The sequence below is a fragment of the Rhopilema esculentum genome, chromosome 16, assembly GCF_057945365.1.
Source record: "Rhopilema esculentum isolate cy_ngs chromosome 16, ASM5794536v1, whole genome shotgun sequence".
Taxonomy (NCBI): Eukaryota; Metazoa; Cnidaria; class Scyphozoa; order Rhizostomeae; family Rhizostomatidae; genus Rhopilema; species Rhopilema esculentum.
The window spans coordinates 14,472,106-14,486,931 of NC_142830.1; the positions used below are offsets into that span (position 1 = coordinate 14,472,106).

The window sequence follows — 14,826 nt, forward strand, 5'->3', positions numbered from 1 at the left end:
CAGTTTCAATTATTCCAGGTTTCAGAAATCGACATCAGGTTTGCCTTTCTTATTATTTTCTTATCCTTCTCTCTTTGTAGGCATCATCTGCTTCCGAAAAACACTTTAAGGAACCATTCTTGCTCCTTTGCTTTCGATACCGAATGTTCCCGTCGTTGCTTTTTGTTTATCCAAAACAAAGCAGCTTAAGTTGGGTCAAATTCTGATACGCTTGGCATGTTTTGAGACATATACAGATAACTGAACATCGTTTGCGGAGACAGGGAGGCACGGCCATTTGTTTTTATTTTTGTTGTATTTGCTGATCAAACGTTCAACGTCTGCAGAATGTGGCTTTGCTGCTACGATCTTCGCGAGGGCTGTTCGAATTACCATGTACTTATCATAGCTAACATGACAAACCTCATTCCACAATTTTGAATTTCCAAGACCACATTTTGGATTTCCAAGACCACAAAATGTGGGAAAAACCACACTAAAATAGGCCCTGCGACTTCATATGCAAAATGTAACAATATTAATCAACATATCTCAGTTTGCTCGTGAAAGAAGTTTGCGAGTTTTCGCTCTGCAGAGGCAACTGCCGTGAAGACGAATGAAAAACATCTTCGACTTGCATGCCATGAATATCTTAATTTGTTAGGTAATGGTAAAGAAAAAACACCAATATGGTATAAACGTGATAATGTTTCAAACAAGCCATGGAATTAATAAAACAAATCAAACATGGCCATGCAATCCCATGATCCTCTGACGATTGTTGGATACGCTGCAAGCTCACAACCGCAATATAAAGATGCCGAATCGTAGCTATGTTTTGGCCTATAGCGTATCCAATCGCCATATTTTTCAAATTCGATAAAAGCTGATACCACCATCCTGGCAAACATTCCGCTCACCCTCGATAATTCGTGATTCAATATTCTTCTCATAGATGCTCTATCAGATAAACCATTATTATCAAAAAAGTAATAATCTTCATAACTGCCCCTTTATAATTCGGAATATTGAAGGAAACAAGTGTGCTGTGTACAAATGCATACTACCCGCAAATGTGTACAAACATTTTCTCTTCATAATAAACAAGAGCAGTCCCAAACACGATGCTTGTGGAATACGGCAGCTTGGTTTGTTTTTACGAGCTCTGTTCGACGATTGCTCATTTTGTGTCCACCAATAGTTTCTTCAAAATTTCCTGATTGTCGGTGTCAAAAGCTTAGGTAAGATCAAGAAACTGACTAATTTTACCTCTTGTTGCGACTGCATTGTAGACAGGCACCGCGCAGCCATTGGGCTAGCAGGGGCTAAAGACCCCCCCTCCTTTTGCAATAATAGGTTAGAAAATTTTTAGAAGTTTACTCTAGCGCAACTTTTGTAAAATTTACTTTGACGGATCCTAAGTCGTAGCAATTTTTCTAGACTGGGAACCTTCTTTGTTCATTTTCTTGGCGTCTTATCTTGTTTATCTGTTTCACAGTAATTATTATCTTTCCGGCGTTCTTAAGGGCGTGGCCTAATCAGATTTTCCGTCACACCCTTCTCAGCCCACCCACTTTTAGACTGGTGTGCGGTGCCTGTTGTAATAACAAGTGTACGTTAGATTCAACAGCGATAGAATCGTTAAATGAAACCTGGGGTAAGCAAATTGATCCCTGGATAACATGATTGCTAGTTCAAACCTGGGCCTGGTATCTCATAATCTTCTCAAGTGTCTAATGCATCAAGGAAAGGATTCCTTTTTGTATTTTCTCTTTGCAAGCAATCAGCTTCAGAATGACTTCATCCTTCCTGTAACAAATGGGCCCAAATTTACAGATATTTCAAACATGCAAAGAAATAGGCGTAGCCAAGGTGTGGCTTTTAAAATTATCTTTTTCAATGGTCTTCCTTTCAGTTCTTGAAATCATTAAACTGCAAACCATTAATCTTTCCTTTTCTTTTTCTGCTTGATTGACGCTTTGGGCAGCAAAATCCTGGAGAAATTGATAGATAAAACATCTTTCTGTTCTAACACGAGTAATTGTATTGTCGTTGGCTTTCAGTTGGCAACAACCCCTAATTTTCTTCGTGGACCCGACTACTTAGCGTCTTAAATTGATTTAACACTACCCAGAGAACTCTCCAACAACCAAGGCCATACAATAGACTTAACAATTAAATCTCTTCGTTAAAGTGGTTATGAGGATAAATAATTCTATATTTGGTCACATTTTGATCTAATTTCTGATCTAGACAGACTTATCCGATTTGATTAGCTTCTTGCTGCTATTTATGGAACATAAACTGTGACCACGTCGCTGATATTTCTGTTAGCTTATCTCACGTATTTCATGAAAACACGGCTCAGGCGGAGACTGTTAAAGATGAACAAAACATTGAAATTTCAATGACTTTTCATTAACAAGCAGATGTTCGCCTTGAAGTAATTGGACTATTTTCAACCACGATTGGTTATATATATTTCCTAACTTAGAAATCAGAATTACAGACTCCAGATTATGGAAAGACTTTAGACTGAAAAAATAAAGCAGACAATGTGCAGCTGACCTATTTAAGTTAGTTGTTGTCTCAATTCAATTTTTGTCTCTGGAAATCAAATCCTATGTTTATTCGATTTCTTTTCCTTATAGAAAAACCCTCTTAACATAAGAGCAACAACTCACAAATGCGCAAGCAGAGATGAAAATTTAGTCTCTCATAAATTTCTGTTAGTCTTGGGGCACTCTTGATCCAATGTAAGCACGGTGTGTGGTCATTATGACAAGGATAGTAAATGAATATTCAAATCTTCGAGCGAAAATGTCTTTCTATCGTGTGCTTTACTGTCACAGGAAAGACTTAGTTTGGTGCTTGCAGACTCCTGAACAACCTAAAGTACGGTGAATTCTCCAACCCTGATATCTGGTATCTGGTACAATCTTCCCTCAAACTTACTATCGTTTTTCACAACGAATACCAGGGGCTACCAGAAATCTAGAGAAAAAACTCCTTGGATTCACTCTATGAGAGATATTTTCGATTGAGTCCAATATAAGAACTCTAGATGATGCTTATATATCGCTGGTTCATATAATTTGCTTGTGTTGAGAGTCGTTTGAAGGATTATATTTGACGTGCAGCAAACACAAACAAGGGGACGCTACGAACGTGTGATTGATTACGTTACTGCGGATTAGAATATAATGCAAGATTTAAAGGACAGTGTTACAATGGAAGACATGATTAAGTCTTATTGGGCAAATTCTTGATGAATCCTGCAGTTTAAGAATCAAATCTTTCTTGACGAAATGATTAAAAATAGCGGCCTTGAGTCTTTGCTATGACATCTGGAAAGCAATACGTTTCTGCTAACGGAAGTAATCTGACTTGCTCTAAATTAATTGTGGTGCTCCACAATGGTTTGTGCTGGGTTCATTACTTTCCATTATACATATCACTGAACTGCCTAATGCATCTAAAAAATTCAAGTTTTATCTACTTGGTGACGATTATAGTGCGTCTAAGAAATTCAAGTTTTATCTACTTGGTGATGATAAAAGCACATCTTATGAGTCATGTGATCTGTCTAATCCAATCAAATTGATAACAGAGAGCTACGCCCAGTAAAGAAATGGCTTGATGCTGATAAACTATATCTAGATATTGATAAAACTATCTACGATATCTTTCATTCTACATTATGTTATTGTGATTGTTATTGTGAGAGTAACCAGGTGTGTCAATAGAGTGAAAATTGTTGGATTTTTAGGCCTTCTGATAGACTTAGCTGGGAATACCAACTCAGAGAACTATTTAAAAAGTTAGCTAGAATATGTGAAATCTTTTTAAAAACAAGAGACTTATCAGGGTGCTTGATTACGGGGGGTGGGGTGCCTTTGCCCCAATTTTTTCTGCAAAAGAATAGAATTTTTTGTGAAATCGTTACTGGGTCTTTAATTTTCTCTGGCCCTCCTTACTTTCAAACCTGTGTCGGTGACCCTGCTTACTTCCATTATATTTAACTAAGATATTTAACTCTGCTTATACAATTCTTTGTTTCTGTCCTTCTTGAAACATGACCTTATTGTTTGGGGCCAAACATATGAATGATGAATTTAACCAGCTTCAATTTACAGAAAAAAGGCAATTTCATTTCAGCTTCGATATCATCATCTATCTTAAAAGATCTCAAATTTTTGAAACTTTCGAAGATTTCTAAACTTCGACTTTTTACTTTTGTTTTTAATTCTACCAACAAAACGTAAACCTGTTGCTTTTATAACTTTTTCTAATTTAGTTCATCAATATTCTACAAAACAAGCCAGTTACCGCGATTTGCTTTTGTTTAAGCACTACCTGTTGTACTCAGAATTCATCTTAAACAAAGTAAATCTAAAAAACTACTTGTTGAGCAGGGCAAACCAGCTAAATATTTCGATCCTCACAATTCATTTCTTGTTTTTTCAGCTTTTTTTCAGTCTTGCTTGCTATTTTCAATGTTTTTACAGTTATTTTGTGTGAACGAAGAACGGCCATGTCTGAGGGGTGTCCTGGGCTACTTTTGTGACTGCTGCTAGAAAAGACGAATCATTAAATTTCTTTAAACTATTTCGATTCATCAGAATTCATAAATATTATCTCAGAATTGGATAAGTGGATCTCTCCTTGATAGGTTTATCTAGTGAGGGAGCTCTTTCTTCGAGTAATTTTGTTTCTGTATTTTTTTTGTATTCGTAGTAAGTTCATGTTCATTATAATGCTCTTGTAGTTTTATTGTTCGTTCTATCTTCAGCTGGAATTCAGGTTTAATTGATAGTTTGGTTGTAAATTATTTCTTAACTTCTTGGCTGCATCAACAAGCCCTGCCCAAAGTCTGGGAACAATAACGTAAGTCTGAGGTCACGACCTCGAGCACAAATTTAGCCATTCCCTCTTCCCAGGCAACAATGTTCGTTTTTTTATAAAACAACGTTTGAGATTTGGGAGCGTTAGCTTATGAGAAATGAAACAAAAAATATACAAAAGCAACATAAATTTCTCGTAGTTCTTAGTAAAACTGGCTGGCAAAGTATAACTCTCGCTGAGTAAGACTGAAAGAAGTTGAGCAATTTTTGCTTTTAAAATCATTTATTTGGTCAAACCAAGGTTTAGTCTCTGAATTTCAAGGTTATTTTAAGCGAAGTTAAACAAACTCAAGTTTTTGAATTTCCAACAAGTTTTTGAACTTTGGAAATTTACATAAGAAAATCTTATGAAATAAATTAAATCGAGCAAGAACGAATCAAAAACGAAACGAATTTTTGCAAAGGGCAGACACCAGAAAATCATTTTCATGTCGATTTTTGGGAGGCTGCGGGTAGAGTGTTCGTTGAATCGTGGTCGAAATGAAATGAAAGAAATAAAAAACGGTTCAAATTTCGAAAATGTTATAACATTAACCACGTTTTTCGAAAATTTGCCACAAGAACACCTTAAATGAGGTCTTTTACAGTCATTTTTTAAAAGAAATCGTCTTTAAAAACCGAGTTTTAAGAAGATAAAAAAATTAGGAAACCAAAGTACTGTTCTCGAAAATCCTTCTCTTAAAGATGGGGTGAAAATGACTCCTTCGACGACTCTCCTTTCTGTTTAATTGATACAATTAAATAGAATAAGAGCTCCGTGACTTATTGAGGGTTCTATTTCAAGTTACTTTGTCCAAGGTCTTGGTGTTACTGTAAAGTGGCTCTTTGGCATTTCGTACTTAAGAAGCCTTTAAGAAACTGTTAACCTTGAAATCAACTAAAAAGGACAGTTTTGAAAAATTGTGAATCGATGTTTTGATCTTGTAAATAATTCAGGTGACTTGAATTAAGATTATTAATGAGTCAACCAAAGATCATTTGTTCAGGAAAAAGAACGGGCGAGTTTCTTTTGTAGGCTAAATAGATAATTCAAAGTTACTACTTCAAATAAAACGATTATCTACATGAATTTCAGTTCGGCGGCAACAGTCAAAATATTCGCAGATTTCATGGAAATTACACTATGCATTTTAGGGACCTACAAAATGGAGCTTTGTCGATATGAAATAGATTTGAACACTTGACATTCTTTAACAAGACCCATCTTTACTATTAAGAATACTGTTGTGAAGGATTATTCGAAGTTACTTCAATAGGTGATGCAGACTTTACTCTAACACGGTACCAGAGTTTCTTCATTTCACGTCCAATGTCCTGGCAAAAGAAGCAATACACAAGAGGATTTGCTGCCGAATTAACAAGCATAAGGGTGTATGCCCAGATATTTATGAATTTTGGAAAAAGTTCGATTCTATGTGACACTGCAGTCGTGGTAAAAGCAGGACCATAGAAGAGGAAAAGCGTTGCAACTACTACGAACGTTGTTTTGGCAGCCTTCGCCTCTTTCACTAGCTTCTCGTCTGTTGCGAAACGTTGCTGCTCTTGTCGAATTTTTCTTCTAATTTTTCTCGATATGATGAATATTTTTGAATAAGCAAAGCTGTTCCATAGCAAAAAGAACGTCCCAATTACAGTGACCATTACGATAAATGCGAGTCTGGTTTGCTTGTACGGGAGACACCCAACTGCCCCATAAGAGGCCCCAATTATCCATATCAGTAAAATCATTTTCAGAGAGCTCTTGCTGGTGCAACGGCGTTCGTGATAAAACGGATAAAAAATGGCGAGAAAACGCTCGAGAGTCACGTAGGAGACAGTAAAAAACGAGGTGGCTGGTAACGTATATCCAATAGCTACAGTGGCAATGTCAAGAGCACACGGTGGCTGTCCCTTCGTGGCTAAAACAGCAAGCCTTGCTATGTGCAACGGCTGCGCCAAAATTCCGGCAGTAAAATCTGTTATTGCTAAAGATAGGAGTATCATGTAATAGGTTGTCCAGAGACGTTCGTGCGAAAATATGACCCATATGACACTTCCATTAAGCACGGTTGAGATTACAGCAAAGAGGAAGTTGACAATGCAGTTGATAAGAATGTTGTATTTAAAAGCATCGTCTGTGCAAGATATCATGTACTCCGGGACGACCAAGCACGATGTTGACCATGAACAATTCATTTTCCATTCACCGATACGATTCGCGCAATATAACTCCGATAAAAAATGTTCATCCGCCTTTTATTCCCATTGATAACACCAAACAAGCTTGCAATATTGTCAACTCAAGAAAAACAGCTTTTGCATTTGTCCACACACGTCCAGTGACTGCGATCTTCCAGAGATTAATGAGATAAAAAACAAATATTATCGATCAGATGAAAAGTGTCATGTTTACCCCAAATATTCTACTACCAACCGATCTTCATGTGCTTCTGATGTGAGTGGGCTTAAATGAACTAGGATCGCAATGACCACGAAATTCTCTTCGTCATGTAAGACCTGAAACAATAGGAGCAATGCATGAGAATAAGGAACAACAAATAGTATTCTTCCCACCTGTTCATCAAACAAACTCGTTAAAAATTGATCGCCAAACGCAACCAAACGCAATCAATAATATCTTTAATATAATAGCGTTCCATTTGATCAACGATAACTTTATATTGTACATTGACAAACCATGACGCAATCAGCGTTTGATAATCAAAAATCCATAATTGGGCGAGGCCCTTCAGTGCTAACGAGGCTGAGGCTGATCAGGATATGGTTCAGGAACCCGCAACTATTAATAGTAATTGGCTTTAGCTACTCAGGATCTCCGTTTATTTTTGTTCCTACTTCCAAAACCGATAGATAACAATGTCTCATTTTATCGATGCAAATAAAAGAATACCGATCACTGGAAAATTTTTTGATACCAACAAAAGACTTGCTGCTTTAGCTTGGATGAGCATTAAAATCATCAAAAGTTTGCTTTCCTCGTCACGTACAGTCAACGAATAATGATAACAAACGAAGATGGTTTCAATAGGAAATATTTGCTTACTAAACATGAAAAGATTGCTTTGTTCGGTGAATCAAACCTAACAAGGAACAGAAACGATCGAGTCGGAAAATTCTAGCTGATTAAAACCTTAGAGATTCCAGATGACAATGGCAAAGAAAATCCCTCGGGGTTTGCAAATTGCAAAGCGACTTGATTCATCGGGAAATGATGTCATTTTCTCGATTCGCAAGAGACTGTTTCGCCGTTATAGACCCCCGTTTACACGGAAGAAACTGGATCGATCCGTAAATTTCGTTTGCGTTCACACGAGATCGATCCCAAAACATCATGTGTTTACATGGGATCGATCCCAGATCGGTCCCTTAGGGTTAGGGAGGGACGCACATGCGTATTGCTTATGTCATTAGCACCTAAAGAAGATAGCGCCAAATTTGTAGGAAGATTGACAACAAAATGACGGGATCGATCCCAAACGTTTACACGAGACGGGATCGATCCCAAACTGGAACGCTTTCCAAAGCGAACCCAAATTAGCACGGATAGCGGATCGATCCCGAGCGTTCCCGTGTAAACGGAAGGCCGATCTGTACCAGTTTGGGATCGATCCCGGCCTGGATCGATCCCGTGTAAACAGGGGCTAGTCTCCTGGTCTCACAATTGAGATATGGGATATTATGAATTTACAACTTTTAGTATCAAAAGATATTACGAATTAACAATTCATTATACAATATCTACAGAAATTTTCAACTGAATTTCAAACCTTTAATTTTTTATAATTAAACAATCTTTCGTCTAAACCTTTGTATTCCACAATCTACCTACTTGAGAATGAAGATGATAAATTTTGCAGCAATGCAAACGAAGTTTATGAGAAAAGACTTGAAGTTTTTTTAGAAGCCTTTGTTAAACCAATATTTTATTTGTTATAAAATTGATTTTTCAGCGCGTGACAAAGAGCCTATATCAAGGTGTTGCTCGAACATAAAGAGGACGAATATTCAATGTTATTGATAATATTTAAAGCCGGCTGAATCATCCAGCTGTTCCCCTGAGCAAGACTTTAAACAAGATCAAAGTTCTTTAAAAGTACTACATGTTGATATCAAACTATAGAAAATGAGGAAATAACACTAGAATTGCCAACAAAGAGCGTCGTTGCCGGAGTTTGAAAATAAACAAATGAAGACACATTTTTCATGCATCTGCAAGGATTGTATAGGATTAACAGCCTGCTGCCAAATCCGAAAATAAATTATGTATAACGGTTGGAATGGCATCAGATGGAATGGCATATAACGGTTGGAATGGCATTCGTATAAAGATGGCATTTTACATTGCCTTTCTCAGCTGCATCATTTGAATTTGAACTGATGAACTTGAAAGAAATTTCCATAAGTCTCACTCCCTACTATCATTTTGTATCCTTTAAATTTAAGCTTTCGATTGAATTTGTGAACATTGCCAGAAATATCCAACGCAGAAATTAGGTTGAGTCCATCAGTAAATTTCCCAGTTTTTTGAAGCTTTTCTATACATACAGCTATTCTTCAGCTTTGTACTTTTAATAAAGGACCTGTCCCAAGGCCTAGTTCCTTATGTCCCTTATTTTTGGATCTCTTTCGCTCACTTAAGGTACCAAAAACCCAAATAATTTCTTAATTCTAACTGCATATTAAGTGCCCTTAAAGAAGCGCAAACTGCAAATTAAGTGCCCTTAAAGAAAGGCAAAAAAGTGAAGAACCGGCCACATGAATAGAACCGGCATCCTTATTTGCAAACCGAAAATTTCAATTGTCTTTAGAAGTATCAGTTTCTTAAAAGTTTTGCCTTCATATGTAAGTTCCTTTTACAGTGTTCCCTTAGTAAAAAGTGCATCAAAAACTTCACCAAAACTCGTTTCTTAGACTTATAGTAGATAACAGATATTGCAATGTATTTTCCTTTAATTTTGATCTCAATTGAAAATATTTCAGTGAATCCATTGCACCCACATTGCACGATAATTGAAGTGTAACAGCATAATCGAATCTTTGACTTCCAAATGCTCCAACTTCAAATCCAGCTTATATGAACATGCAACTAGAACTCATCGAAGACTTAAAAACACAGTATAATAAGAGCAGACGTACTTGGTCTTTAAAACGGTATCTTTCACTGCAAACCCATCTTGATCGTAGTAACTCCACATCGTGCCTGGATAAACAAGATGGATGATTTTAAAGTGACTGATAACACTCCATTTTTTATGTGTACAGAGTCTTAAAAATTACAACTTTTCGTTTGAAGTAGCAAGCAGCAAGTCTAATACTTTTACTTTCTTCATTCCTACTTTCAACCACCTAGAATTATTATGCCCTTTTGTTTCGTACAAAGCAAACAAAAAAATATAATTTTCTATAAATCAATTGCCAGTTCAAGAAATTCGCTTAGCAAACACAGGAAATTCTGCCTTTGGTTTATATGGCGCTATGACTTTTATCTTGTATGCTAAAGAAAAAATTGCGGCATTACTTGGCGAGAGGCAGGTGGCAGTAGATTCAAACAACAGAAATAACTCCGCATTATACCCAGCAAATAAAAAAAGCAGTAAGAATACCGAAGTCCCAAACATATACATCTCTTGAAGAGGCCTTAGCAAACGCAATAAATGGAAAATTAAAGAATGCTCCACCTCAACTTGAAAGTCCCGAGAAACACAGTGAAGTGGTTAAGTAGTTCAGTGTTCTTTAGTTATATAGATAAAAAGCGTGTCCTTAGATTCTAGATTCATTTCAAATATCACATTGCTTTCAGTGGTGGCGCAAATGAATGGTATGGGCGGGGAGGGGGGGGGAGGGGGGTCCCTCACTCTTCAATATGGTCCACATAATCTCAATATGGTCCACATATTTCTATAAAAAGTTGATAAAAATACACTGGGTTAGGGAAGGTAATGTATTTTTTTAAAAGTTGCCTTTGGAAAAAATAGCTGGTTTATAACACTAAAATAAGGACAAAGGCGTGGTCCTATGGGTCACACCCATTATTTTTCACTCTTTCCCAAAACGTTGAAATTAGGTAAAACTTGGAAAACATCAATATTGAAATTTTCTGCGAGAATGGTTTTGTAATGGCAATTCTATGATTGCAAAAGCACAAAAACTGCAATTCCAAGGTATCATAGTGGCAAGACAGGAGGGGGTGCGTGGATACGGACACGCCACCCTGATTAATGGATCAATTCTTTTCATGAAATGATTACACAAGAAAGACTAGAAAATAATGTTACCACCTACTCCATAGATTTCTTGATATTCACGCAGTTTGGCCCTTGAAAATGATAAAGCATTAATAATGAGAGCGGCAAGATACCACGGTAGCAAAGATTTATTGCATTCTGGGTGATCTTAGGATAATCAACGAGAAGCGTCATGAAGAGACTCTTATCAATTCAAGAAGATACCTCTCAATGTCATAAATATACATGCATTCTCAATATTCTATCTAGTATTCTTTGAATTTTCAAGAGAATGGCCTAACGTGCCAATGTATTCTGTGATAGTTTCACAGTAAAATATAATGGGTATGCAGAAGAATTTATTTTCAAAAATGCATTTTTCCTTTCTACAATCCAAAAGTTTGCTGCTTCTAAAAAATCGAAAATTAACTGAAGTTAGGTTTGATATGTTCCATATAGCGGATTAAACAAGGAAAGTGGATATTTGTTCTAAAAATCTAAAAAGCTTCTAAAAATATCTGCATCGAAGTTTATTCTCCAATAGTTTTTCGTCCGAGGGTTTTTGCACTTAATGTTCTTGGCGTTCAGACAAACCCTTAGTATTGAATTGTTGTATTGTATTGTGAAGATTATTCAATGTAGTTTTTACAATAGTGAAAACATACCAGATTATTTACTGCAAAACGAGCACGCGCACTTCTTTTCAAGGAACCAAGTTCTGATTAAACTCTTTAACTGTCTAGCATTTTGTGCTGTCTTTATTGATTCTGGGAGTGAATTCCAGATTTTAGGCCCTTGGAAACGTAATGATCTGATACCATTATTCGTATTTCTGACCTTTAGTAAAACACGTGGTTTAACCACTGGCTGTGTACCAATTGAAAAAGAAACCAATGTAAAAGCAATACTATATTTTTCTCTTTTAGCTTTGACAGACATACTTAGATCAAGTTTTACATCTACACATAAAAAGAGTAGGCATTCCTTATTCTACACATTAGCAAGTTCTTTATTATATTTGGTTCAAAGAGCCATTTTATTTTGCCGAAAGACTAGCTGGAAACGAAAGGGCGCCAAAACTGCCTAAACCGAATCCAATAATTGAAGTCGCTTTCTTTGGCCATGCAATGCCACCCTCGCAACGCAAATTGGCTTGATTTCTAATCGATTGGCCATTAATTTGCCTCAAGCGCTGTCCACAATCGGAAATCCAGCCCAGTAGATTAGCTTACTACCAGCTTAGATTTGCTAATTTACTTTTACTTTTTAAAGCGATTTACAATGTAGACAGAATAATGGAAAAGTTTGTGACACTCTGTTTATGCGGGGTGAGTTGAATGGGAGAAATAACCAGGGTGGGAAAAGTATAAACAATTACTGTCTTGCTTCCTAATCCCTGCAATTTTGGCTCTCGGTTGCATTAACGTTAGATGTGATGGAAGTGACTTGACCAAATAATAACATGGGATTCGTACATTGTAAAAAGCAGGAAAAAAAATTTAGAATCTACCTGAAAATTATGCACAGTTTGCGAAAAAAGCAAAGTTTTGCTCACGATAAATGCCACCAAAATCTTTGCCTTTTTGGGAATTTCCATTCATAGATGCATTGATGACCAATTTCTGCAAAGCGTTCAGTTGATTCAAAGAGTTTTAGCTGCTTTTAAAAACGACTCAATGGATTCTAAATTGAAGATAACAAATATATAATCGATTATACTCTAAATTCCTCCGTCTTTTCTCTGTCATTTGTACAAATGATTTCAATTGAGTAGAAAAAATGTCAACAAAGTTTTCAACCTCGCTGATACTGTAGCTTTGACGTCATGGAAACTGAATTACAAGGCAAGGAATGTTGATATAAATGCAAACCATTTTCTGTCCCTCCCTTGCTCTCAGCTGGCTTTATTCGAACATAGCTGAGACAAATAACAATTCATAAGGATAATTTAAACAGTGTACTGTAAGCAAACAGCTGGCAAATGACAAAACTACCTCGTGTGTGGGTCGTATTTGTCAAAAGAGATTTTATTGATAAATCAATGTGTAACTTACAAAAATGTTCTCTTTCTTGTTCAAAGTATATACTTCAAATTTTGTCCCTTTCCACTAAGCCTTGACATATGTTGCTTGATGTCCACCGAGAGGAATCTTGACGTCATATATTTGTTGTCGCTTACAAACTTTCAACGCTTACAAATCTACAAAACATTGCCTGTAGTGCATCGTTGGTAAATTCAAATCCTTGCTTAAATTTTACACAACAGGGTTTCGGCAACTAGCCATTTTGCAGTCAAACTCGGACATGCATAATTCAGACTCACACAGGTCCGACTTGCGTAAGTCGGACTCGCATAAATCAGACTTGCTTATGTCGGAATCGCATGAGCCAGGCTTGCATAAGTCGGACTGGCATCAGGCTTGCATAAGTCTGACATGCATAAGTAGGACTAAGATGTATCAGATTCGCATAAATTAGACTCGCATAAGCTAGATATTTTGTGACTCGGACACAAATGCGTGGTCCAGTTGATTTTGAATAAACACTATACATGTTAATTGCACATCACATATTTTTGTAAGTCGGATTGTCACATGTTTGTACCTCGATAGACCAATTGACCAACACATCTTTGCCTATTGCTAGTAAAGTTCAGGTATAAATGATACGATTAACGTTGTCCATGGATGGTTAACTTTTATATCTACATTTCAGCTGATAGGATTCCGTCATTTTAGTCTTTGGCGCTTGATAAGGGCTTGTAAAGTCGAAATTTGGTTTTTACTCTGTGGTGCGTCAATTTGAATTTCAGACGTGCAAGTCGTTTAATTTGTCTGCTTCCAAGATGAATAAGCTGTGTGAGTTTCCACTGAATCACTGTGGTACCAGTCGAGTTACTAAACCTCTTGGTTGTTGTGTCATCACCAAAAATCAATGTCCTTTTCCAAGTAGCAGGAAGTATGAGTTGTTTGAAATTCAAACAGTTTTGCCTATAAAGTTATTTGTTTTTTGTTTGGGGAGCGTTGCTTTTCATGAATTTGCTTTTTCTTCATGGTTTGGAAATAATTTGAAACCATTATACTCAATGAAAAACAGACAGGGATAGGTAGTACAAGGATTCCTTTTATCTGACAAAGAATTAGGGGATTTGTTAACTATAAGTTTTTTTAGGAAAGCTTCAAAGCAGGGGAGGATGATGTTTAAAGAAGACGTGGAACGAGCGGGGACTTGTTTGAAACAGAGGGGAAAATGAATTATTTTGTCTAGTTAATGAAGAAACCAACACTGCAAAAACTTGTGGGCCTATAAAAATTTGCGAAACATAGTCGATGTCTGAAGATAAGTTTATCTTTAGAAAAGCCAAAACCGCAACAGAAAATGGAATAACCAAAGAAAAGGGGAAGGTTTTATATTCGGTTACATTTTAAGATAAATAGGCTTATGGGCAAAGATTTCAACAAAGTTTGGTGCGAACCAGATCTGGCTTTTGATTTTCAAAAAGCCACGATATAGAAATAATATAAAACCAACACAGAGCACTTAACATGAACCCCAATAAAAGTGTTCAAAACAATGCAAATCAATAATCGTATTGCTATAATTGTTAAAACAATGAATTATACAAGCTAAAGTGAATCGCTAGTACATATGCCATGAAGAGGATGATCACAACGGGTACTTTTCGATAAATTATTCATATGTGGCTGTAGCTTTTGATA

General features: G+C 36.5%; 1 protein-coding gene across 6 annotated transcripts; it reads right to left on the minus strand.

The window, feature by feature from the left end:
• Window positions 1-276: 276 nt before the first annotated feature.
• LOC148958369 (trace amine-associated receptor 1-like) lies at window positions 277-14,824 on the minus strand. Of its 6 annotated transcripts, none has more exons than XM_089112995.1 (4): window positions 12,663-13,441; window positions 11,166-11,199; window positions 10,020-10,083; window positions 277-7,379 (listed from the first exon to the last, which is right to left on the minus strand). In XM_089112995.1, exon 4 carries the CDS (start codon window positions 7,056-7,058, stop codon window positions 6,096-6,098), a length of 963 nt encoding a protein of 320 aa, XP_088969121.1. In that variant the 5' UTR covers window positions 7,059-7,379; window positions 10,020-10,083; window positions 11,166-11,199; window positions 12,663-13,441; the 3' UTR covers window positions 277-6,095. The 6 variants fall into 6 exon arrangements, with proteins under 6 accessions (XP_088969121.1, XP_088969122.1, XP_088969123.1 ...); XM_089112996.1 differs by lacking the exon at window positions 12,663-13,441 and adding an exon at window positions 11,773-12,626; XM_089112999.1 differs by having other exon boundaries at window positions 7,058-7,379; window positions 12,663-14,824.
• Between the last annotated feature and the right edge of the window lie 2 nt (window positions 14,825-14,826).

Excerpts from the sequence above, each read along its gene's own strand:
- LOC148958369 (XM_089112997.1), bottom strand. The coding sequence starts at position 7,058 with ATGAATTGTTCATGGTCAACATCGTGCTTGGTCGTCCCGGAGTACATG.